Below are 26,302 nucleotides of genomic sequence, written 5' to 3'. Positions count from 1 at the left end.
TCTACCAGTGTCCATCTATCTCTATCTGTCTATACATCTATCTGCCAGTGGTCATCTATCTCTACCTGTCTATACATCTATCTACCAGTGTCCACCTATCTCTGTCCATCTGTCCATACATCTGTCTACCAGTGTCCATCTATCTCTACCTGTCTATACATCTATCTACCAGTGTCCACCTATCTCTGTCCATCTGTCCATACATCTATCTACCAGTGTCCACCTATCTCTGTCCATCTGTCCATACATCTGTCTACCAGTGTCCATCTATCTCTATCTGTCTATATATCTATCTGCCAGTGGTCATCTATCTCTACCTGTCTATACATCTATCTACCAGTGTCCACCTATCTCTGTCCATCTGTCCATACATCTGTCTACCAGTGTCCATCTATCTCTATCTGTCTATACATCTATCTGCCAGTGGTCATCTATCTCTACCTGTCTATACATCTATCTACCAGTGTCCACCTATCTCTGTCCATCTGTCCATACATCTATCTACCAGTGTCCATCTGTCTCTATCTGTCTATACATCTATCTACCAGTGTCCACCTATCTCTGTCCATCTGTCCATACATCTGTCTACCAGTGTCCATCTATCTCTACCTGTCTATACATCTATCTGCCAGTGGTCATCTATCTCTACCTGTCTATACATCTATCTACCAGTGTCCACCTATCTCTGTCCATCTGTCCATACATCTATCTACCAGTGTCCATCTGTCTATCTATCTGTCTATACATCTATCTACGAGTGTCCATATCTATCTATCTATCTATCTATCTATCTATCTATCTATCTATCTATCTATCTATCTATCTATCTCTATCTGATGCATTTTGTGATCCGTGATGCCACCTGAACTGGGACTGTGATACACACATGAACATGGCATGTGCTTGTTTACGTGTAACACATGTTTCACCTCCTTTCCCCACAGAGGACGTATGAAGACCACGCGGCAAAAGTGCGGATCGCCAGGGAAGCGGCGTCCATGGAGTGCAACTGCTCGGCAGGTAAAGCCCCCCTCCCCCCCGCCCCTTCATTGCTCGGCTGCCGTGGTTGGCCAGGCAGATTGTAAAGCTGGCTCCGAGTGTCTGGTCTTTGGGGGCTATGGCCGCCCGGCCTCACACGGGAGCTTCTGCGCTGGTCCCCTGCAGCCCCGGCAGGGCTCAGTCTGATCAGCTGTCACGGCATTGCGGTATTTGGGGACAGCCCGTGAGATTTTTCCACTGAAATGTATTCACGGAGAGCATTCCTCAGAGCACCCCACCCGCCACCCACGCACGCCCTCGCGTGCATACACACACACACATGCACGCAGACAGACGCAGGCGCGCGCTCACACACACTGTTGAAGGTGCCGCGAGCAGCGTGCTCCCCAGCCTGCAGCACCGCGACGAGACGCGCCCCAGTACACACGCTCGGCCCCCTTTCCGCTATTACGGGCTCCCAGCAGAGCGCACGCACCGTAGACACCAGTACAGTCCACCTGGTATTTGGCAAGCATTTAGGGAATGGCGCAGGGGTGTCAGGGCATCGCAGCCTACATCTACAGGCGCGTAGCCTGAGTTGTGTGATAGATTGATGGGGGCCGGGGTAACCTTTGTGTGGGAGTGTATCTCTGGAGCGTATTAGCCTACACAACACAAGATTCCCATGAGCATAAACCTATGTGTATGGTTAATGCACAGCGTGTCTCAGTACACCTATCGAGGTGTGAACACAAGTAGGTGGCCACATGTTGGGCTCACTTATAATCGGTGGAGCCAAAAGGCAGTTACAGTTCCCCAATTATATGATTACCCAATGATGACTGAAACGTAGTGTAAGTGTTGGCAATAAAAGGCTGTGGTTTTTATTGCAGAGAACATCATTGTTGACAACAGATTTTGTACAGTATCACAAAATCCGCAATAATAAACAACTGTACACTTTTGGGCATGAGGTCCAGGGTTGTGCCCCTGGCCCATGCGGCCAACTGATTCCAACAACATTGTGGGCCACGTTCGCTGTTGGAGCTTAGGTGCTCTTGTGTTGTATATTGATGGACTCTATGTTTAATTGTGGGAGTGAATTAATGGAGCTCAGCTGCAGTAATGTAATATATTGATGGACAGTATTATTGTGGGAGTGTATTGGAGATTAGGTGCTCTTGTATGGTATATTGATGGACACTTTAATTGTGGGAGTGAATTAATGGAGCTCAGCTGCAGTTATGTAATATATTGATGGACTGTATTATTGTGGGAGTGTATTGGAGCTTAGGTGCTCTTACGTGGTATATTGATGGACACTCTAATTGTGGGAGTGAATTAATGGAGCTCAGCAGCAGTTATGTAATATATTGATGGACTGTATTATTGTGGGAGTGTATTGTTGGAGCTTAGGTGCTCTTGTATGGTATATTGATGGACACTTTAATTGTGGGAGTGAATTAATGGAGCTCAGCTGCAGTTATGTAATATATTGATGGACTGTATTATTGTGGGAGTGTATTGGAGCTTAGGTGCTCTTACGTGGTATATTGATGGACACTCTTTAATTGTGGGAGTGAATTAATGGAGCTCAGCTGCAGTTATGTAATATATTGATGGACTGTATTATTGTGGGAGTGTATTGTTGGAGCTTAGGTGCTCTTGTGTGGTATATTGATGGACTCTAGCTTTTATTTTGGGAGTGGAACACGTTGATGTCTTTGGCCGCCTGCACATTACCCTCATTTACACGCTTGAAATTTCCTAATTACACAGTGAGCAATTACAAACAGTGGCCAAATGTCAATGTATGTCTTTTAATGGCGATGCGTCAGTAGTGTGCCAACACGTGTTTCCACCCTCACACTGGGAAAGCTGGGAAGCCACTTTACCTTTAGTGCAACTATAGAACAGGCACATTTTCACAGCAGTCATTATTTGCCATCACATGTTTCCCAATAAACAGGACCTTGCTCCAGTACACTGGTATCAACAAGGCACATCTGTCTGGCTGTGAAGCACACAGAGGAGAGGAATCTAAGCAGGCCCTCTCTAGGGATTTATTTTGTGGGGCAAGTGGGAATCCAAAAGATTGCCCCATTCATGCGAACTAGAAGCTGATAGTCATACCAATCAAGGGGTGAAATGGCCCAGCAATTCACTGTGAAAGTATGGATTCCAGCTTTATTTTTTTTTATTTATTTTTTTTTCAATTTATTATTAATCAGGAGAACCCTGATATATTTATCGAAAGCTTCGATGGATTGCAGCATTATAATTTTTCTTCAAATGGATGAAAGTGGATCTACTAGAGCAATTTTATTGGGAGAGTATCAATAGCTGTTACCATTGCCCAAACACCTTTAATGTGTCAGGGAGGAAATTCCTTGTCTTCTATCTGTGTATGGCACTGAAATTCCTTATCTGATTTCTGCTGATGATACCTGAGATTCCTCATTTGATATCTGCCAATGATAAAGATTTCTTCCCCTAAGTACGCCAATGACACTGAGATGCCTTACCTGATATCTGTAGATGGAAATGTGACTTCTTATATATGGAAATGATATTGAGATTTCTAATCATGTTTATGCGGGTGATATGGAGAGTCCTAATCTTGTTTTGCCTCTAATTTGAACATTATTTAATGCTGATGAAACAGTGTTTCTGTATCCCATTTATGCTGATGAAACCAAGGTTCTCTTTCTTATGCAGGTCTATGATAAAGACATCCTTTAACTTTTATATGCTGATGATTTTGAGATTCATTATATTTTGTGGGCTAATGACATTCCGATTCCTTATCTTGTTTATGCTAACAATAGAGTGATTACCTAGTTTATGTTGATAATACTGAAATTACTTATTTTATGTACCTCAATGATACTTTTTATTCCTTATTTTATGAAGGCTGATGATATTTATTTATTGGGTATTTGCTAGGTGCCAACTATGAGTACAGTAAATTCAATAATAAGATTCCACATGGTGCATATACTGATGAGACTGTTTTCTTATCCTTTGTAGGCCGGTGATACTGACATTTCGTAGCAAATTTGTGCTAACAATCAGGAGATTCACTATCATATATGCCAATGATTTTTCTAAAATTGTCTTACATAATCAGATGATGTTGAGATTCCTTTTCTAATTCTAATGTTCGAGAGAGTATGTATCTTATGTATGCCAATGATATCGGGATTCCTCACCCTCTCTTGTGTATTTCACTAATACTGAGATTCCCTTATTTTATAATTCTGATGATACAGAGATTCTAGGCATAACTAAGGATGGGCTGTACAGGAGGTTGATGGTTATGAAGCAGTATTCGTCAGTTTAGAGTTAACTATGAATATAACCTGATTATTATCTTTGAAAGTAGATATAGGAGGAGCAATACACCTGTAATTGAAAATGGAAATGCATTGAATGCAGATACACAAAAGCCTTTAGGAATTAGCTTTTTAATGCATGGCACATTGCTAGTAAATTTTAAGAAAATAGAAAATGGCAGAAGGCAGTGATTGGTGGAATAAAACATTTCACTTCCCTGTGTGTGTGTGGCCCAGATTTAAAGAAACATCAGAAAGTCTTTGATGCAAAAGTGTGATCAACTGGGATTTTTGGTAATGAACTATGATACGGTCGCAGTTCTCTGCAGTTATGTTCCTTGAAAAGTTCCTTTTTGAGATTTGCCTTTTTGGTCCTGAATGAGATATCAAACACCAAAAAATTGGCTGCAATCGGGAAGCGGTTTTATGATATTAAAATCAGACGTTGGATCTGCTCTATTGCTCTTTAGAAAATTGAAAGAAGATGGATAGTCCCATGGAAAAAGGTTTTGTAAATCAGGCTCCAAGTATTTACAATAAAAATGGAATAGACCAATATAAGAGCATCTTGGGGAGCACGCCACTAGCTACTATTTGCTTATCTATAAGGCACAGTGTGCAGCAACACACTGTATTACAGAATCTTTGTACCTTCAGAAGAAGAAAAAGAAAAGATACATATGCAGTGTAGCGGGTTAGATGTGGAAACACCTTTCTTAAAAGGTCTTTATCAAAAGGTTGACGAAACATGTCAATTTCTGGCCAGGTGATTTCTTCTTTCTCTTATAGGAGGGGTTTCCTATCACTACCACTTCGTTTTTCACTCGGATTCTCTCCGTTCTGTCATTGTTTTCTTAGAACCGCTTAACTCTTCCACCCTGTGCTCGATATATGCCTTTTAGGTTGACCTTATTCCGCTTAATCTTATTGGCAAAGTGTGTTTTTTAAATGCTTTTTTCAAGCCATGTCTATTTTTAATGGAATTATCATTTTTATTGTTGGAATATGGACTTCGTTTTTTGTTTGTATAGTTAAAGCAAATGCAATTCATTAGGGGAAATTGTGAGGTGGTTACATTATATTTTACTATAATGCAAGAGAATGACATTTGACATGTTATGAAAGGATCAAGTGATGTTTTGGTTTGAAAGTAATGCAATACGTTTAGAAGAAAGAGAAATCACAATAAAAGGTCTGGATTGCAGTGCGTAAGCATAGGCACTTGTTTGAACGCCTGCAGTATCTTAAGTGCAGGAGTGGGTGTGGCTTACATTGATTTCCTATGTATTTCAGAATACAAACATAAGCGCTTTGCACAAGACAGTGCCAGCACTCCACAGCTGAATTGCAACAGAGCAGTACCAGCACTTCCCCTTAGGACTGCACACACTAGGGGCTTCAGTTTAAGTACGCATAGTGACCGACAATGTGAATGTTTCATCTCCCATACTTTGTCATTGTATGATTGGTGATCCACAATATAGTGAACATTTATGCCATTTAAAGTGCTGGTTTCTCAGCGTTCATCACTTGAATGTTTACCATGCAGAAGAGTCATTATAACAAGCACTTTCGCATTTCCTTTGCAAAATGGGGTTCGCTCACAGGTTTCAGGAGGGCGTGCATCCGCCTCCTGGTGCTTTTCTGGCGGTCGTGTGCTCCATGGATAGGCATGCACAGTGAAAGAAAGTGGTGGTGCACATGACCTGCATCCACACCCCACAAATACCAGCTGTTCCCTCCGTTCCCCGATCCACAACTCTCACACCCCTGACATCTCATCCAACCTACTTGTTTCTCCATTTCAGCGGAATGTTGACGTTTGCTTGTGAGGCAGCAAGAGAGAATAAGTGGCCTGATTCTCCTCTTCCAAAAGTAGAACCTGGCATTCAAGACATGCGGAGCAGCAGCATCATTACCTTCACCTCACTCTTCCTCGTCCCAGTACTTACCTGTGGGGCCAGAGACCCTCGGCCTTCCTGGAGGTTTAAATACCGCCCTCTTACCCATAATCCCTAGATTTAATATTCCACCCGGATCATGGGCCCTGCTGGAAAGTCAATACTATGATGAGGTAAAGTAGGACCAAGAGTAATGAAGTTTACTGGTGAGTAATCATAGCATTACCTCCAGGCCCCTCCTCCTCATCCGGGTACTTATCTTTGAGGTATACCATTGCATCCTAGTATAGGCCCATGAGAACAAATTCATGCAAACCACCTAGAACGCTGCTGCAACACGCATGCTGTATTGATCCTGAACTCTGAGAACTGAGTCTCAGATAACCCCAGAGCCCAGGATCACTGCACCAAAGGAATTACTCGTGCCATGCTGTACTTTCGGTCTGTAGTGCTGCATAAAGGTGTCGGTGGTCAGTCCGTGTGGTCGCTCTGCATGTCTCCTGCAGGAAGACCCTACAAGCATTAGCCCAGGATGCTGCCACACACCTGGTGGAATGACCCTGGACCTTCCCCGGAGGGGACATGCCCGTCTTTGCGTAAGCCATGCAAATGTTCCACCTGCTGACAATCGCCCCTGTAGGCCTTGTGACCCGGTCCGGATGTCCAAAAAGTAACCAGTAGACTGTCCGTCTGTCTGGCGGGCACAGTCTTTCACAGATATTCCATCACAGTCCTCCCAACCTGCAAGAAGAATTAATGGCTCTCAAAAAGGTAGTCTTCAGGGTTAACAACCTTGTATCAATTGACGCAAAGGTTTCAAAAGACCCGGCCTCTAGAGAGGACAAGGCTAAAACAAGATCCCAACTAGGAGCCCCCGCACATGCTGGGGGACAAGCAATGGTAAATTTCCTTAGCACATTACCCAACAGTCGTTCTTCCGTCTCTCGGAGACCCAGTGCTCCCTAAAAGCCGTAATGCCCCCCCACTGGGCCTCGAAGGAAGACACCGACAACCCCTTGTCAAAACCATCTTGTAGAAATTGCAACACTGAAGGTAGACCACATTCTAGTGATGACAACGCAATCTGCTCACACCAGCCCATGAAATTAGCCCAACGCTTCTCATAACATTGGAGCGTAGCTGTCAGGGAGCTTGGGGCCTCACAGGTAAGTACTGTGACCAGGAAGCATAGGACTAGGATTAATGAAGATTACCGGTAAGTAATCATAACATTAGTACCAGGAAGCGGATGCAGAAGCGGCAGCAGCATGACACAGAGTACGTGTGTTTAATGGGTAAGAGGGGGCCACATAAGTAGGGCTCTTCTTCTGCCCCCTACACATAGGAGCAAATACCGTGCTGTCTTGACATCTGTCGATCACTTTTCCTGCTGCTCCAAAGTCAAAACAGGCCTGGGGTTTGGTGCCTGCAGCTCAAAAATAATGCCGCCAGGCGCAATACCATCACTTTCTGGTGGTAATTGTCCCTTGCTTCCACCAATGGCTATCCCCCTCCCGAGTCACCACTTGAAACCTTCTGCAGCTGAAAGCCATCACACAGTAGCAAACAAGCAGACTGCAGCACTCACTCACCGGCTGCACCAATGCCAAAATTGGACCCTAAATGTTCTTCTTCAAATAACTTTAAAGGGACAGCAGAGGCACTTAGTTGAAAAACTGTGAAACCATTCTTTGGATAATACAGGCATTTCTCAGCAATCCTCCAATATCCTGTATTGGGCAATGCAGACCCTATCCCACAAGATAGCAATGCCTTTACTGGGACGGTACTAGGTCAAGTTGGTTATTTGGACTAGTACAGCCAATTAGTCTCCTGCTTCACTCAAAGGATGTATGTGATCCTGTACAACGGTTAACGACTTTGTTTCTCTTAACAACTGTGGTAAAAAGGAGTCAGACATTCTGTACTCACTTTTAAAGAAAATGATAAGAATAGTGCCTATCTCTCCATTTTAGCTAAAGGGCATTCCCTGCCTATTTAAGGGAACTAAAGGTGCTCGTCAGATGTCAGGGAGAACAAAGTAAATATGTCCTCCATCCAAACTAACTCTATCTGGCCCCACCACTAAATATAACTAAAGTAAATAGGCCAAGAGAATGTCTCTTCTTTCCCGGTCTCTTCTTCTTCATGGATAGACTTTCTTTATTCAGGTTTCTTTTGGGTTCATATACTTCTTAATGCAATCATCTCAGATAGTCTTTCTTATCATCTCTTGTAGTTCTTGAAAATGACTCTTGGCTCTGGTGGGTTCTGTGGCCCTAGCTTTGTAGTACTGGTTCCCACTCTTGTTATCACGCGTATGTTCTTCCCAGTCTCTTTGCTCAGGCTTTACTAAACTATATTTGTCTTGATTCTCCTTTCGGGTTTCTTTGCCAAGGTTTTTCCTCTCTGAGGTTGTCTGCTCTTTTTTCTCGTTCACTGGCGAGCTTTATCTTCTCATCTCCTTGTGCGTTTCTGGCTTGTTCTTTCTCCAGCCTTCAACTCTGTAGATGTAGGGTTCTTGCCCTTCCCCACAGTCTCTGTTGGCTCCCCACCTGGGTTGATTAATTCTCTCTCTCATATACACATCACATCCCTTGTAAACTACTTTCTTGAATACTATCTTGTCCTCTGGACTGGGACGAGTCTCTCTCTTCAGGTGACACTGGTCTTCCCCGACCGGGTTGTTTATTTGCTTTCTCAGATTTTTGCAGTTCTAATCACTGAACTTTGCACTTTCGCTCTTGTCCTTAGGACTGGGATGAGTTTCTTCATGCACATAATGATTCCCCAGCAGCCTCCCGCTATTCCCGCTTCTCCTGGTACTTTTTTCGTTGTGCAGGAAGGGGCTGCCGGGCTCGGCTCACACTCGGGTACTGCTTCTCTCTCTTCTTGTTGCTCAGATTCTCATTCTTGGTTCCTCGTCGGGTGCCTGCCTTCCACAGACGCTGGCGATCGGATGACGCTCAGGTTTCCCTTCTTGGAAGTCTCAGCGCTGTTCATCCAGTCTGCAAACGTGGTCATGCCACTACCAGGTACCTCTCTCCTCTGTGTTCCTTCTCGTACGATTCCTTTGTGGTTGTATATGTCGGGCCTCCGGAGTCTCCCTCTGTGTTTCTCTCGCTCTTCAAAAGTCGTGGGCTCTGCGACCTGGCTTGACTCCATCTTCACACAGCGTGATGATATCAGGGGGCTTCCCCTGCACATAGCACTCTCCTTCTCGCTTTCTGCTCTAGCTCGTCACAGTTAAATACATGTCTCTGGTTAAAATGACATTGTTCGTTTTTCTTCCATATGTGTTTCTTTTCACATTGTCTTCAGCCAAACGTAAAGATGCCACACTACTCTTCATATAGGATAGTCCAATATATGCAGCTTTGGTAGTTGACTCAGGGAGTTCTTCGCCCTCAACGGGGGAGTCTCTCCTGGTGAGGTCCCACTTGCCTTGACCCCTAGGTCTTGTGGAGTGGGTTCACTTCCCTAGCCTCACGGGGGGAGTCTCCCCTTTGGGGAGAAGGGACGAATATCTGCGGTTCATCACACAGCACAAAGAAAATCATAATAAATCATCAAAAAAGGTTCAGTGTGTGAGGTTATTCACAATTTAACTAACATATATAATAACACCCGAACCTGCAAGGAAGGAAGTGCATGAAGATTTATAGATGGAGAGCGAAACCCCATTACAATAGCACATAAAGAACAACCACTATTCAAATGTGTAGGTATGTTGTAGTATACTGTTAGGAAAAGTAGTTTAACAATATTTTCAACGATTCAATTAACACTATGAACTGGGAGGAGCTCTGGGGCAATACACTTTTCTTGGACTGGGAGGAGCTCAGGGGAAACACGCTTTTCTTGGACGCAAGACAATACAGAGTAACACAGCTTTGAATCCCTGTCCTCCACATAGAGACCTTTCTGTGGTGTTACGTGAGTTATAAATGATTGATTAATGAATCAATAGAACCCGAGGAGGGGGACATTACCGGCCAGGTAATGCCCCCAAGGAGATAGTTACAAGCCTGAGTGAAGCCAGGGCTTTAACGTAGCCCCAGGGGCATTTCCTGACCTGTAATACCCCCTTCCACGGGTTGTGTTGCTATTAGTACACAGGCACGTTGTACCAGGGTACTCATAGTATTTTTTTTCGAGTTGAGAAACAGTGTGGAAACCGTTTCTCAACTCGAGAAAAAAAAAGCTAAACAAATGGCCGCCATGGTTCAGGGAGAAGGGACAATGTGTGGTCCCTTCTCCCGTTCCATGGTGGTCTTTAAAAAGATGTATAAAAAAGTAAAGTGAAAATGGCCGTCATGGAACGGGAGAAGGGACTACAAGTGGTACCTTCTCCCTTTCCATGGCCGCTAATCATGCAGCAGAGATGCACCAGGAACAGTACTGTTCCTGGCGCCAGCGAGGGACATAGCAGCGCAAGTAAGTGAGGTGGGGTAGGGAGGGGACTGGATATGTGGAAAGGGCGAGGGGAGGGGCAGTGGATGTGGGGAGCGCACTTACCCTTGTTCCCGGCAAGGGAAGATGGAGGCCTCTCGCTCTGAGGAGGTCCGCAGTGTGGTCTTTCTCTGTGTGGTAATGACCCCGTTCTGTGCATCCTCATTGTCTGCGGAGGACACCACCCCCTCCTCACCGGGTACTAATTAACAATATCCTGGCTGTTACTTAGGAAAGTTATTTGTTTTATTGTAGCGTTACAAATATTGCATTACGTGTAAACATGAGAACGTCCATTGGACTTGTGTCACTCCTTGAAGATTTAGAAGGAAGGTCCAGAGCAATTCACGTTGAAAACAGTGGCTCTCAGGGAACAAGGGCAAGACCAAATTACCCCATTGTACCTCACAAGTGGCTATCGAACTACATTGAAGTCTATAGGGGGGAAAGAAATCACCTGGCATGAAGACTGACACCGAAATCAAAGGGTTGGATCAGGGATACTGGGAGGAAAAAAATCTGGACGGCAAAATATACAACAATGGGGACTGTCTCACCCCCATCCCTGAAAAAGATACAATGACATCATCAGTTTCAGTGACATGCTGGCTCCCAACAAACAATTTGCTCTTCTTAAATGCTAGAGGATGATTGTACAGATGTACGAAGGTGCATTTAGAATTCTCTCTGGGATTGTGTTAAATGAATTCAGGGAACTTTATAGGTAGGGGATTGGATGTCCCCCACCCCCTTAAAAATGTACCGTAAAAAATAATGCCAAATGGTGCCATTTAGGAAACACAAGACAAATGGCCCCGGGAGATGGGAGATTTTAAATCACACTTCACAGGGAGCTTGGGGTCTTCACGCCATTTTAAAGTGCCGTAGACAAAAAGCACAGACCAACAACTGTGATTCAAAAGACAATTTTCACAAGCGTTGGGGGTCTCCTCGAGGGCATTTGCAGACCATGACTGCAAATGAATGCATTTTAAAGCACATGGGACTAGTGCAATTGGTGAATAAGATTTACAGATATCATTTCATGGGTGACTGTGGATTCTCCACACTTCCCATTTGCCAGCTACATGTTTCTAATTTCCATATTCATAGAAACAGCTATCCCCTTCCCCCACATGCCCAGCAACACGTATGACCAAGCCGAACAAGTCCACGAACAGGTGACTAGCCTCCATATGCCCAGTAACACGCAGAAGGAGCCTCGTCATGTCTAACGGCATAATCAGCCAGTCTCCACTGCCAGCCTATTGGAATGCCTAGTCTCCATAGACCAGACAGAGGCATTGGCAGCCTTCAATTGCCAGCAAAGGTATGTCAAGCCTCCACAAGCCCAGCAAACGGAAAACCCAACTCTATATGACCAGTAGACTTGATGGACAGCCTTCACCTGCCCAGGAGCAAGGCCTGGCAGGACTCCAGCTACCCAGAAACAAGGCTGGCCAATCGCCACGCGCCCGAACACAGTGACTTCCAGCCTCCATGATCCGAGCAGCGGATACACGCAGCCTTCACGTGCGCAACAATAGCCCAGGCCCGCTCCCACATGTCCAGAAACAGAGTTGCCAGGGCTAGACTGTCCAGCAACATGGACGGATGCGGCACTGAGCCCTGTAACATGCATGGCCAGCCTCCACATGCCTCGCTACAGTCACTACAGTCTCCACGTGCCCAGCGACAGATATGCGTATCCTCCGCATGGAGAGCAATAGAATGACCACCACCCAGGTGACCAGCAAAAGTTTGCCATGCGCCGCATGCGCCGCAACAGACATGGCAACCCTCTGCAAGCCAATGCCCAGCCTCCAGAGGCCCATTCGCCCTCCCTCCTTCTCTTTCTCGTTTCTTTTTTTTGGCAGTTGTTCTTCTTTCTTTCCCCCTGCATTGTTTTACCTTTTCATTATTGTTATACTCAATCCTCTGCATAGCTGGTATCTCATTGAGTTAAGTGATTGCTGCTGAGTTCTGGGTTTATCTTGCTGATAACCCTTTAAATGCCTGCAGTGCAGAGTCGACCTTTCACCCTACTGTGCTCGATTAACTGAGCACCATTTAATTCTAATAGGAGAAGACCTGTAATTTGCAGCACTGCCAAACTGCATTAGCCCGCACGACTGCATGTAAATAGCAAGTTACTGTTCGTATGTTCTTCCATCGTCATCACATTCTTTTATTTTCTCTTGTATGCACTTTGTTGTCGTTATTGTCAACATTAGCTTTCCCCCTTTTCATTTCCCCTTTTAGTTTCCTCCTTCGTTTGCCTTCGTTTTTTTGCAATTTACATTTTTCCTCCCCTCTTTCTTTCGCACGCTCTCCCTCTTCTACTATTTGTTTATTTTTCTTTCCCTGACTCGCCATTTATTGTCCTTGTTTTTTTCTATTTCTGTCTGTCCATAATACTCTCCTACATTACAATTTCTTCATCCAATAATTTCTCTTTTTCTCTGCCTGTGTCTCTATCGTCCCTTTTTAGTTTGGGCTGTTTGGAGGCAGAGCCACCTATAAGCCGAAACTATTGCATTAGAGTACAGATAGGGAGAAATGGCATATGAGGAGGGACACACACTTTGAAGGTGTTCCATTGACTGCCTATGGCCATGGAAATTCCTATGGCGATTCCCACCCAGTTCCCTCCCAAAACATCTCCTCATGGGAACTATTTAGGCTCACTTTAATCTAGCCTTACAATCAAACTTTGCACTTGAATGGCCCGACAGTGCTTTTTCAAAGCAGTCTTCTGAGAGGTAATGACTTAGGGCCTGATTCACAGAATGTTTTCCTATGGGTGTGCACCATTATAAAATGCTTCTGTGAATCAGGTCCTTAATTGGAGATGTAAACACACTACTGGTGTAATAAAAATGTCTAAACCACATATGCCTTCAGCCACTCGATTTATAAGCACTCTTTGTGTCCTTCACTGAGGTCTCGTTAAAAACAAGTATTGACAAAGCCAAAAGTGTTGGCTTGTGCAAAAGTATTGGGCATTTGCTAGGCACTGCTGTTAGATTTTACATTTTGTACCTGCTACCATCAATGGCCAGTTAATACCACTGCAGCAGTGCCTGGTAATTGCCTTTCCCATGCCTACACAGAAGCCCAAACGGTTGCATTTCCAATGCTTGTTTCTTTTTATGTTTCTCCACTGTGGTCGTTCTTTATCTTTGCCTGACCTTTTGAAGGCTATGTATGACCTGCCATATTTGGGAATCTAGGAAAAGGTGCTAAATTCTAATAGCACGCTCGGAAGCAAAGGCGCGGCCAGGGGGCTGGCGGAGAGACACAGGGAACAGTCTTTCAGAATGCAAGTTTGGCCTTTCAGAGAGGGGCCCAGGATGCATCTGCTACCCTGGTTCTTCTCCATAGAAAGGCAGGGCCGCTGAAGACCAGGGGTAGAGGCCAAGTGCATATCAGGAGAGCGATCGTCACCACCAACGGCTAGAGTCCTGGGACAGAGAGAACTGCACTTAGGAATTCAGGCTTCAATCACACATGTGAAGTGACCTAGGTTGGCCTACTGGGGCTCCTGAGCTCATAACACCTTCGCACTGCCATGAAATCGTGATCTGTGACACTCCTGGACGCTTTATGAGGTGCTGAAGTCTGGGAAGCGGTGAGCCGTCTTCCTCCACATCGGTCCACCTGCGAGCTCTGTTCAGGATAAGTCTGGCAACATGGCAGAGACCCAAACTGCACTGAGAACCTGGAGTCCTCACCAGCCAGCAGAACCCTGGCAAGTTGCCAGGAAGACCAGGCATGCTAGAGTACCAGAACACCAGAGCAGGGTGTGAGTAGACAGCATGTCGTGGCCGAGGTCAGAGTGTGAGCCCTAACTCTCTGGATCACGCTTGGGCACAACGCCCACACACAGTCCATAGAAACACGGGTCCATGCCAGTGGCTATCTATTCTTAAATAGCTTCTGAAGGCATGTTCACAGATAGGTTGGGGGCAGAGGAGTACCTCTTTCTCTACAACATGCTCTGTGTAGGTTCTGGCGCCCCTTGGGTTGGAAGGAGTTCATAGGAAGGGGCTAAGGTTTTATGTCTGTAAAGGTACTGCAGGAGCCGCTGCGTGATCACCATCTGCACATTATTTCATATGTAAGGACCATAAGCATTCATTTTTAACGCCACCCCCCTCTATCCACAAATCATGATGTTACTGTCCTGAAAACTTGCCAGCATTTCACACCCTTTGCACCCAAGCACAGTTTTGAAAGCCTCCTGCAGAGTTGTCTGTTTGTTAATTGTTACATGGTTATATCTAAATACATCCATTTAATACAAACTCACAAATTATTTCAATGCATTACATATTCAATACGTTTTTTCCCCTTTAAAAGAAAAATGTCAGATACAATTTCCTTTAAACTGATGTATGTGATTACTACGACCCCCAGAAGTCCGACAGCTGCTGAAAATGCTAAATTATTTGTTTCCACCCCCCTTACACCAGATCAATACGTGGGGGGGAGACGCCCTGCAGCCCCCTATAGTACTACTATATCCCATACCCCCCACATATATATGGAGTGCAGGGGGGTCGGAATTTCAGGAGTCGGAATTCTGCAGGCGACATGTTGGAGTATTTCCCCTTTAAACAATGCAAAGCTGCCGCGATCCGTTGATTGTGTCCATATGAAAGCAAAATAAGCTGCCACACCACCTCTGCTGATAACACTTAATATTGCTCCCGCAGGTGTTCAAAATAAAGGTTTCTCCGATCCTTCAATGCTTGACAATGCAATAAAATATGTGTCCATTCCACCACAAAACCTACAAATCCTTTTATCCCTAGGTGACTTCTCTCTTGTTCCAATGATTTCACGGTACCAACTTCATTCTTAGTTCATTCTTAGTCTCATCACCTACAGAGTTTTAAACGACAGGTAAACATGCTTGTGTAGATCTTGCGGCCATCTTGAGACCAGGGGATGCGGAGGCCTCCTGGCCTCCATTACCCACTCAAACCCACATGTATACAAATTACCTTGCAGGTTCTCCTTGCCCGAAAATGATGGCTTGAGCTGAAAATCCACCAAACGGACACAGGCTACAGATCTCTCCCGAAATGGGGGATGTGCAGTGCACATTCCCAAATCTCGGCCAACACACTCCCCATCTGAAATATACACCGCGCACGAGACTGTGCTGCACCCACACTACAGGCAAGGAAAGGTTTCCTGATTCTGCTCCGGAGGACCAGCTCTTACAGGCGTAGTGCAGGGGCCTATAACTTTACTTTGATAGTCCAGGAACTTCTCTGCTCAAAATTATAATATATTGACCAGAGAAGTACTGGCACATGTCAGTAGGACTGCTGTGGAACTGTACTGTCCCTCCTTGGTAGCACTCCCAATTTTCTGGAGGGTGGCATTAACTTGTCTTTGATGTGCCCATGTGTCACCCTCTCAGAAAGTCTGCATTGGGAGAGTATCCGCACTTCTCAGTTGGGCGTCAATACATTGAATGGGATATTTCCAGCACTTATCGGCAGAGCAGCAGTACCCTTATGAGGATAGCACCTGCACCTCCCTGCAAGAGGGAATCAGCCCAAAAGACCTAGATTATGGGAGATTTGGCCGAATTTAGGCCGTTCGAAAATACTGCAGCCAGTCCCAAAAAAAAAAAAAAAAGGAAAGGACCCTGTGGCGCCGGTTCCCGATCACGGAAGTGAAAGTGAACAGGCGTTGCAGGGACACAGCGAGTCGGCTGCAAGGTAAGTAGGGGGGTGGGAGGATGGGTGGGGGAAGGGGCCAAGTCGGAAATGTTCAGGGGAGAAAAGACCGAAGGTTATTTTGAAAAAAAAATCTTTGCATTTTCACCCTCGAACATTTCCATCCCAGGCTTTCAACCCCATCCCTGCAAAAGTTCGAAGCCTGTTATGTGCTGCGTTATTAAAAACACTTATCGCCAGGACTGCGATACGTTTAATGGTCCAGTAGGCGTTCTTTATTGCAAGGCTGCAGTACCTTTTGAGCATAGTACGGACACTTTCCAGAACACTAGAGGCTCTTCCTTATCTGGGCTGCAGTACCTTTAATGGGATACCACTGACAGTTACCAATAGGGCCACAATAACTGTAATAAGACTGCAGCAAAACTCTTCAGAAAACCTGCAATACCCTAAAAGGACAGTAGCAGTATCTGTCAGCCGAAAGCGACGTCATGTAATAGCACACGTGCCACTCTTCGAGGCTGGATACCAATCCCTTTTATAGGGCATTGGAAAATGGCGCCCTCCTGGTCACGGGAAGCAGCATGTGTTTCCACTGCAAGCCCATTGCTGAGCTTATAAATGAGAGATGCACTTGGCTCTTCGTTGACAATGCCACAGACAGACAATTTCCTGGCAATCCTGCTCAGGGGTCGTGTTACCGAGCCACAACCAGAGTGCTTGCGGCCGGTGCCTGCACTGCTTTTTGTGAAGAACACACTGTACTGTCAGAAGCGCGACCTAATAGATTAAAGGTGAAAGGAAGGGAGACATTTTGTTGGCATTACGTAGTTTTTTTGTTTTGTTTCTGAGCATATCTGCCCACTCTGCTCGAGCCATCGGAATCAAAACACATTTTGGGGGGGTTTGTAAAGGTTCCACACAGTGCCTTCCAGCCACTGTGCCCTTGGAGACACATGGGCCCAGTTCACAGAAGCGTTTTATAATGGCTAAACCCCATTGGAAAACGCTCTGTGAATTAGGCCTATAGTGTGACAAAATGGCTTCTGCTCTGCATGGGTACACAGAAGAGTAGCGGCAAAAACGCCTACTCATGTCCTCACTGCTACTGAACCGGCCAAGACCCCAATCACAACCGTCAAACGGGCACAGCCCGACATGTATATCTTCTTTGCCTTTTGCTGTACCACACACTATACTGTTCAGGAGGTGTGTGAGCAGATACAGAAAACATCCAACATAAAAGAAGGACCAACCAAGGTTCTCTGCCAACAGAATCTTTAATACATGAACAAAAATGAACACAACTAATAAAAACCCTGTTGGCCAACTCCTGTAAGGGAAAACACAGAGATAATAGACTGGGTTGGTATACAGGGACGCTCAGGCAAAGCTTTCCACAGCCAATTATCAAAGTTAATTTAAATGTCTTTCAGAAGGTAGGGAATGGGGCTTAAAAGACATTAAGACCCTTTTAGGAAGACCAGGGGGACAGGACTTTTTCAAATACCTTATGTTATGTGACTTTGGGGCTCAACACAGTCGATCCAGGCTTCTAGGCATTTTGCTGCAGCCAAAACGGGTGAGTCGTGCTTTCCCACTGGGAATTCAATGACGAAATGATTCGAGGCGGTGACTACCACTGGATTGCGTTGGCAGTCGTGATGGTTTGAGCCAATGTCCTCCAGCAGGTCGAGTCAACATCAAGACGTTTCTGCTGGGTCAAGTCGGCAATCAAGGCAGGCGAGGTGATGGCTTATCATGAGTTAGTGATTGACTCATCATTCAAGATTCTATGAGTCTGTGACTTCCAGAGTCAGGCCAGCAATTGGGTTGAGTCAAAGCGTTCTGCTTCCGTTAGGGAGAAGAGCCTTCCTCTACCTTTGAGCCCTCTGTCTTCACCTCTATGGTAGAAAACTATGGGGCAGATTGTACTCCCAACAGATTTCCAGGTGAATCTTTCTTTCAGAATGGGCCAGAAATGAATCAACCAAGGCAAGCCTCCCGTATATGCGTATATGCGTATATGCGTATATATGCTTCAGTGGCTTGGTCCAGAGCAAGCTTTTCGTTAAGGGTTCAATCTCAGCTGCTGTAAACATTGTCCTTTGTTCCCTCTCACACTCAGAGTGTTCTGTCTGCAGGAAGTATGGTGGGAGACATGAAGTATGGGAGGCTTAGCAAACCCAAGATGGTGAGGCCCCTCTGTGGACTGAAGCTCTCCTCTAGGATATGCTAAATCTGCCCCTTTATTCGGTCTGCCTATCTTGAAAGATCCCCAGTAATCAGCACATTGATGCGTGGTGGCCATTTTAATGTAAGGGCTTTCTTTGAAGAACCATATCCCAAGGGACCTCCAAGTGTGTTTCCCTTTACCCTGGAGGAAGGTGCCAGCCCATTTTAGGGGGATGAAAGAGTGGACTTCCTAGGCTGGACCCAATATAGGTGTTCCCGGTATACCAGTGCAGACAGTTTAATACACACCAGGTCCGGTCATGAATGAGTCACTCTTCACCAAGCTGACAATAAATGACATCACATGATTGGGGCTGTATAATCATGTAATCTCAGTGTCCACCATGTCTAAAATTGACATGGCTTATATTTAGATACGAATCCACCACCAGGCAGCTTAGAGGTCAAGTCCTTACATAGTCTACAGAGGCGAGTCTGTCAAGATAGTTCCAGTCTAGCTTTGTGTTTCTCCCAGGTATGGATCTGATTGAAACGGAATAACATGAATGTCTGACCCATTTTCTTATCAGGAAAGAAGGTTATTTGGTGGTTTCCACCTTCTAGCCCAGGGAAAACAGACATGCATTCCTTTGCCAAAGGTTTTGTCAACAAATATTCAGGATTTTTGTGCCAGTGCATGGCTACAGCTGTTTTCTTGATGTCCTTCATTAGAATGATTTTGGGGTTGCCCAATCAATATTTATTGAGGGCTCTTGAAGAAAGTTGCAATTCAGTTTCTCAAAGGCCATCAGCTCTTCATCCTTTCCTGTTACCTTCAGTTTTAAGTAGATTCAACTCATCACTGCTAAGTTTAATGTCCATGAAAATAAATATTATTTTTTTATTTAAGTAGTGTAGATAGTGACGAAAGGCCATAACATATGATTATAGGAATGTTTGATTGCCAAGCCTGCATACAACAAACAACAGGATAGGACTAAGAAGACTGTAAACCTTCCAGGCACCACCACAAAGTGTCTCAGCATAGTGCAAGTTTTTTGAGAACAAGGTTCTGAAAGACAAAGAAAGCAACAAGAAGAAACAATGTTAAAATATTAGCCTCTCATTGAAGGTGAGGAAAGCCCTTCTCAAACGGTGGTACATTCTTCACGATGGGTCTAGCAATTCAGCATGCACACTATTTACCTATAAGTGGATCTGGAACCTGAGAAACATGTTGGTATGGGCAGGTGTGCAAACGTGAAATATACCTGAGAAGCAGAGCCTGAGGGAGACAGGGTGGCTCTCCGAGACCCCCGGCCATCACGCTTGCCATAATGGCGTGTTGTTTAACTTCCCAACAAGAAAATAATGATGACCCCACAGGGTGTAACTTCCCAAAACACACAACAGAGGTAGAGATAGGACTCACAAGCAAAAATGGCCAAATGCAAACTTCTACACATCCATGGCGGTCTACATGGTGACATGCACATGAAGTAGTGGACACATGAGTAAAGCCACCCTCGCTGTTAAAACACACATCGCAAAGCACTGGAGCGGCATTAGAAACACGACATGAATAGCCCCATTGGTATCATGCCTCTTACAGAAAAAAAAACCTCAGGAGGATGAGATCTGCTGTGTTCAGTTGCAAAGTCCTTTGCAGCGTGAAAAGTGTGAGCATTGAATCTAGGCCGAGTGTGAGTTTCCTGACTAATAGGTATGTTCAGGGACTTAATGATGAAATGAAATGGCCCCCTCTAGGCCACTAGCTATGTTCAAGATGCTTATACACAATGTAATGCCATCTGTACAGGAGTTCAGCCCCATCACTAAGAGCCATCCTGAGGACGACCCAATCACACAAGCAATGAGCAAGCAGACACCCTAGGAAAGCAATCACAGCTAAGCCTCATCTTTTTGCTGCTCCTCGGTAGTTTGTGCTGGAGTCATTTTCTGAAACAATCATAGAAGCCTGTTGATGGAATGGAGCAACAAATGAGTATTCATCATATAAAACATGCAATGCACATACAAGATTGACAACTGCCGAGTTACCTTTTGACTCTATGGTGAGCATTTCAGGCAGGGAGAAGAAAAAACCTGGGGTCAAATAAAGCAAAGAAACCCTCACCCTGAAATCTATCTGAAAATGTGTTGGCCCTTTTCAGCCAGTCCTCTTCCTTCTCTTGATGTCCTTTTGCTCTTCTATCCTATCGTCAGTTCCACCATCCAAATCTCATCTTTCTCACCATATTTAATTTCTACTGCATTGCTCTTTCCTTTTCAATATTTTATGTTTTGGAAGTTAGGGGGTGCTGTAGCGCCACCTACTGGTCAGCATTATTGGCATATGAGTACAGACAGGAGGAAGATTGGATGTGTAGAGGGGCAGATGGCCTGTGGTTGTTGTTTGGCTTTTTAGCCACCCACTGACCGTCCATAGTCAAGCTACTCCCTATGGCATTCTTACCAACTATCTCCCCCTCCTTGCCCAAAACACACACTCTATGATCTTGTTGAGCTAGCTCTTTCATGCCCTAACATCAAACAATGCGCCGTTATTGCTTATTTGATACGATATGATAGTTTATTTATATAGCGTCTATACACAATGTGTTTCATAATATCCTTGTGTAATAAAAATGTCTGACACGAGTGTCCCTCCAGTCACTTCTTGTCTAACCACTGTCTTCCTATAACTGGCTTAATGGCACATGTTGTGTGCTACCATTGAACGATACATGACAGAGCATACATTGGCAGCTGTGGAAACCAGGTGGGTGTTGTCTTCCAGGATCTGCCATTTGATTAGCACATCGCACTGCATGAATTTCAGCTTTGCATCCCTGGCACGCGTTTAATGTGCCATTAGAAAGTCTCTCTTCAGCTTCCAATGGGAAGTCAGGGTTAAAGTTCATGAACAATATCCATTCAGAGTTTCACCAAGGACAGAAGCGGCCGCTTGAATAACTCCGTTTGTAACGGCTCGTGAATGGGTCATCACTCTGACTTCTCATTGGTCCATGTGGCTCCTGGTTAAATGTGTGTGATTGCTGCAGGCGTGAGAATGTATCATTTAGGGTCCCTTGCTTAATTTGCCCGTGACACAGTTATAGATTTCACAGTTTCTTGTCCTCATGTTTACAGATTTCTAAATGTGTAAGGAATGTCTCGCTTTGCCACAACACCAGAGCACTAAAGCACTTCATTTTGTAGAGAGGAAATACTTCCAAGGTGACACATCTGCACAGTGGCCGGTCCTGGCTTTTCCACCAACACCCCGTTGCATTCTGGGACTGTTCATGTAGTTGTCGCCTTGCTAATGATTATGTTCCTACTCCTAGCATCTAGAGCACTGTTGATAAAAAGAGGCAGGACTGGCGAAATTTGCCACACGTCATGAGCCCACTCGCCAGCCACTGACAACATGAACAGCGGCTGCTTTTCTTTTGATGATTTCCTTCACAATCCTTTATTTTTGCATGAATGTGTCACTGTGAATGGTTGCATGGGGTTGTTCTTTTGGTACAGTTTTGTAACACAGCCTAAACATTACACCCTTGGCACAAGAACACGCTGCTGTTTGTTTGTGCCCTGCTAACATGGCCTGCTGGTTTAACACAGGCGGACCAGCGAATCACGTTTCGAGGGAAATACGATTCACCTCCTGTAAAAGCCTTGCAGTGTGTTGTTGATTCTAAAACGGACTGCAGTCTTTGTTATGTGGCATGGACATGTTTCATCTTCCTATTCCATCCCTGCCTCCTTGTCTCTATCTCCCCCGTGCTCCCTCTGCCTTCAGGCATCCTACCGCTCTCACTTTAACCCCAGTCTCCATATTTCCCCCCCTACTTCCCACCGGGTCATTACACAGCACTCTTGACATCTCCAGTTCTTGTACGGGTCACTATCAGGGCCATGCCTGTGCAAACGGTTATTTGGTGGAGAATGCAAGACTGCAATGAGCGCATCGGCATGTCTGGTGATGTCAGATAGTTGCCCACTTGGGTGCCTGTTTCATTCATTGTTACAGTGGCAACACCTCATGGCTGGCTCGCGGTGAAATGTGGCAATCTCTGGCAGGTTCCATGTCTTTACAACGACACACTTTAAAAACAACACCTGAATAACGAAACAAGTCGAATTTTTAAATGTCTTTTATTTGGTGGGTCCCTCCCCAAGCCCCCTGTTTCTAGTGTCTCTTTACCCTCGCCCCAACGACCCCCACACCTTTTAATCCCTTAACCCACCTCCCCATATATACGTTGACTAAAAGAATCGTTATAAACACTGTATACCTCTCTGGCAGAAAAAGTTAATCAACTGATTCTGTGTTATTTGATATGTGTCTATTCATCTTTCCCTCTTCCACTGACAATTAATTCTGTGTTTCATTTTATTAAAAAATGTATTGCACGAGCTCAGCCGAGAATGCAAGCAGCAATTTAAGAACATCAGTGTTAAGTGTTCATGAACTCTCTTCTTCATCAAACGTCCTTATAAGTCCGTGTAGCACCCTTATTTTGTAGAGGTAAAACTTAGCAAGTGACCGCCAAAAGCGGCTTTTCAGCCAAAAGCGCTTTGCATTCTGGAACTTGTAGTTTGGTTGTCCTCATTATAAGTATATGCCTAAAGTAGTTGTATCTATTTAGCACAGAGAACTACTAACTGCGTGCACCAAAATTCCAATCCTTTGATTGCGCCGCGTGCATGCAAGAGAGGGGCATATAGTGAGTTTGCTTAACGTAAATAATACTGACACGCACAATTCGGTAAAACCTCGGTAAGCAGACAGCTCAATGTTAGGCTGTTTTGTGTGATATTTTAGGTGCCATAATATGTGTGTCCTTGCAACTTTTCCTTCCACTGAATTCCTATTAAAACAAACATCATCAAAGCCACGCGTGTTTGCTGCCATATAGACATTAGACGGGCATTTACCAAGCACTGCCATCATATGCCAAGGTACTCCCACCAGTTGACAGCTGTTTGCATCGTATGGCCAGGTAGTGCAATCATTGCAGTGACCGGATTTGGCATTGCTTGTTTTCTACCTGTCTTTCATTCCCGTCGTCTTGCCTCTTTCCCAGCCGTGTCACTATTCTCTTTGCTGTCTTCGCTTTCTGCCCTTTTATCAATCGTTTTGTTTCCTATCGCATTCCCACATTCTCTCTCCATGCATCTTTCTCCTCTTATGTGTGTACATTCGTGCCCTCGTTTCTCTCTTGGCGCCCTGCGCTCTTTATTCTTGCTGTCCTTTCTTTGCCTTCTCATTCTCCTTCTCGTTATCACCCCATTTCGGTCTGTCCTCGTTCCCCATTCTTTCAATGCACTGCTCCTTTCCATCCTTTCTGTGCCCATTTCGTACATGTCCCCATCTTCCCTTCTCCTCTTGGGTCTATCTCTTTATTCTCACAGTATCGCCCTTTGACCTTCTTCTCCTTTTCCTCGCCCCCTCGCTATGCTTTGCTGTTTTACCCCCAGCAGTCCCCTCCTCTCCCTCAGCCACACATTCTAACACCCCCACTTCTTTCTTTCAATCTCTCTCCGTCCATGCAAACTTCCATCAGTTCTTGCTCCTCTTCTCTAGCTCCCATTTCCATGCAACCCACATGCCCCACCATGTGCACGTGTACACACACACCACGCCGTACACACACCACACCAAACACAGACACACCACACACACAAAACACACACAACACAGACCACACACACCACGCCACACACACACACTACACCACACACAAACACACACACCACACATGCACCATACACACAACACAGCACACACACCACACAGAGACACACACAAAAACACACACCATACACTACACACACAACACAGACCACACACACAACACACACACATGCAACACACAAACACAAACCACACACACATCACCTGCAACAACATTGTCAGATTGAAACTGCAATAGGTTTTAAAGGCTAGGCGGTTTTGCAGCAGCGCATCGGTGATCACGCGGAAACTCGCGCACTCGCCGTGCACAGGAAGCACAAATGGCAAACAGACGTTTCACTCCCCTACAAATCGTGACAATGCAGACTCCCATCAAGATGCGTTAGACATTCCTGCGGAATGCCCCCCTGCCCTCGGCCTAATGAGTGTGCCAGCTTTAGCCACCATCGACGCCAGCACCATATAAACGACACTCACCCGGGGACCCGGCCACCGCCAGGGCTGGGTGTGTTCAGGCTGCTGGGGTTTACCCTGTCTTCATTGTGATAGACGATTCCAGGGAAGCACAGGCACGTGGCAGCAGAGGCAGCAAGGCACACCTTCCCAGGACACGGGAGCGCGCTCCTAGACAGTATAGTATAACTAGCTGGATAACGATCTAGCTCTCTTTCTCCCTCTCTCTCATTCATCCCCCATATCCGGTGCGAGCTTCCGGCTTTATATCAATCCAATGTAACGGGTAAACCCTTGAATGGCTGACCATGCTGGTCCCTTCGCCACCTCCCGGGTCGCGGGGAGGTCCGAGAGGGGGTGCACAGGGCTCTTTCAAATGGGAGAACAAGAACTGCGTTGAATACATAATATAACCAGTTCTGGTATTTTTACTCGAGCGGGAGGGTCAGGATAAAAAAGTTGGGAAAATCCACTGTTAGGGCCGTTAGCTTGTTTTTTTTTCTGGGTGGAGAGGATACGTTTTTTTGTATAATTTGGCCTGTTTGAAAAATGATCTGTACAAATGGCGAACTGTTTTTTTTATCTAGGCCCTGGATGCACGAGTCAAAGCCTGGAAGTACTTTTCATATACATTTATGAATGAATGAATGAATTTATGAGGGACTGATGAGACCTGTGTAGTGCTTTGCTGTGTTTTGAATTGCTTCCAGAGGTTTCCTGGTGGCACGAGGAAAGAAGGAGGTGTTTTCAGCTTCCTTCTGAAAAACGGGTGGTACTGATTTCTTGCAGGTGTCGAATGGGGTACGTTTCACAGTTGGGGCATCGCTGGATTGTTATGCAGTGCCCTATTTTGGACCTCTAATTTGTTCTGGAGACATTTTGGTTTAGCGAGCTGATAGCTGGTGAGAAGGAAGAAGATGGCGATTACTTCTACGTTCAGTGCGTACAGTATCAGTAGCAGCCCACCAGATCCAGCCTAATGTAGAATTTAGCAAAGTCAGGGCCTCAGCGAGGTCTCAGAGCCGTTTATGGCCCTGTATGCCCCAAATGTGGAGGTTATTGCTATTCACACCTCTGCACTCATCTAGAATGCAACTACTTTTCAAGATTTTTTTTGTATAGGAAATGGGTTTTGTGTGTATTGTGCATGCCCGTCAAAGATGGCCTCTGCCATGGGAAATGAAAAAGGGCGTAAGTCCCCTTTCTATGTCCATGGCGGCAATAGCAAAGGAGTGCAGAAATCCATGAAGAAGAGGGCCTTGTGGCACGTAAGTGGAGCTGTGTGAGAAGGTTGGGGGTGGTGCATAACTCTATGTGGGTCGATGCATGGAGGTGAGGGGGAAAGGGACAGGGACAGCAGCCAAACAAAAATGGTGAACACTCGCCAACAGATTCTGTCCACATTCCCAGCCACCTGATTGGCCAGATGCACTCCCCTAGGTGCGACTGAATTTTAGTATGTCGGTGGTGCTCGGGATGGTTTCCTTGGATGCATTTGTGGTGAGGTAACACATCTTGCAGGTTGCTCTTTGAACTAGCTTGCGAACAGAGGGAGACCCAAGAAGAACCTGGAGGGTTGGCTGCCCCTTCACGGCTCTTTCCAGA

At 45.4% G+C, this 26,302-nt stretch overlaps 1 protein-coding gene across 1 annotated transcript in view; it reads left to right on the top strand.

Annotated features, from left to right (window-relative positions):
• The window catches only part of COL25A1 (collagen type XXV alpha 1 chain), a 652,723-nt gene that overhangs the window by 48,773 nt on the left and 577,648 nt on the right, over nt 1–26,302 (top strand). Inside the window, exon 2 of the mRNA XM_069630174.1 lies at nt 945–1,020. Coding sequence (XP_069486275.1) covers nt 945–1,020 — 76 coding nt within the window. The remainder of the gene's footprint in view (nt 1–944; nt 1,021–26,302) is intronic.

This window comes from Ambystoma mexicanum, chromosome 6q (assembly GCF_040938575.1).
Source record: "Ambystoma mexicanum isolate Mex_15411 chromosome 6q, UKY_AmexF1_1, whole genome shotgun sequence".
Lineage (NCBI taxonomy): Eukaryota > Metazoa > Chordata > Amphibia > Caudata > Ambystomatidae > Ambystoma > Ambystoma mexicanum.
The sequence above is the reverse complement of the archived record's forward strand: the minus strand, read 5'-3'. Positions and strand labels throughout refer to the sequence as shown.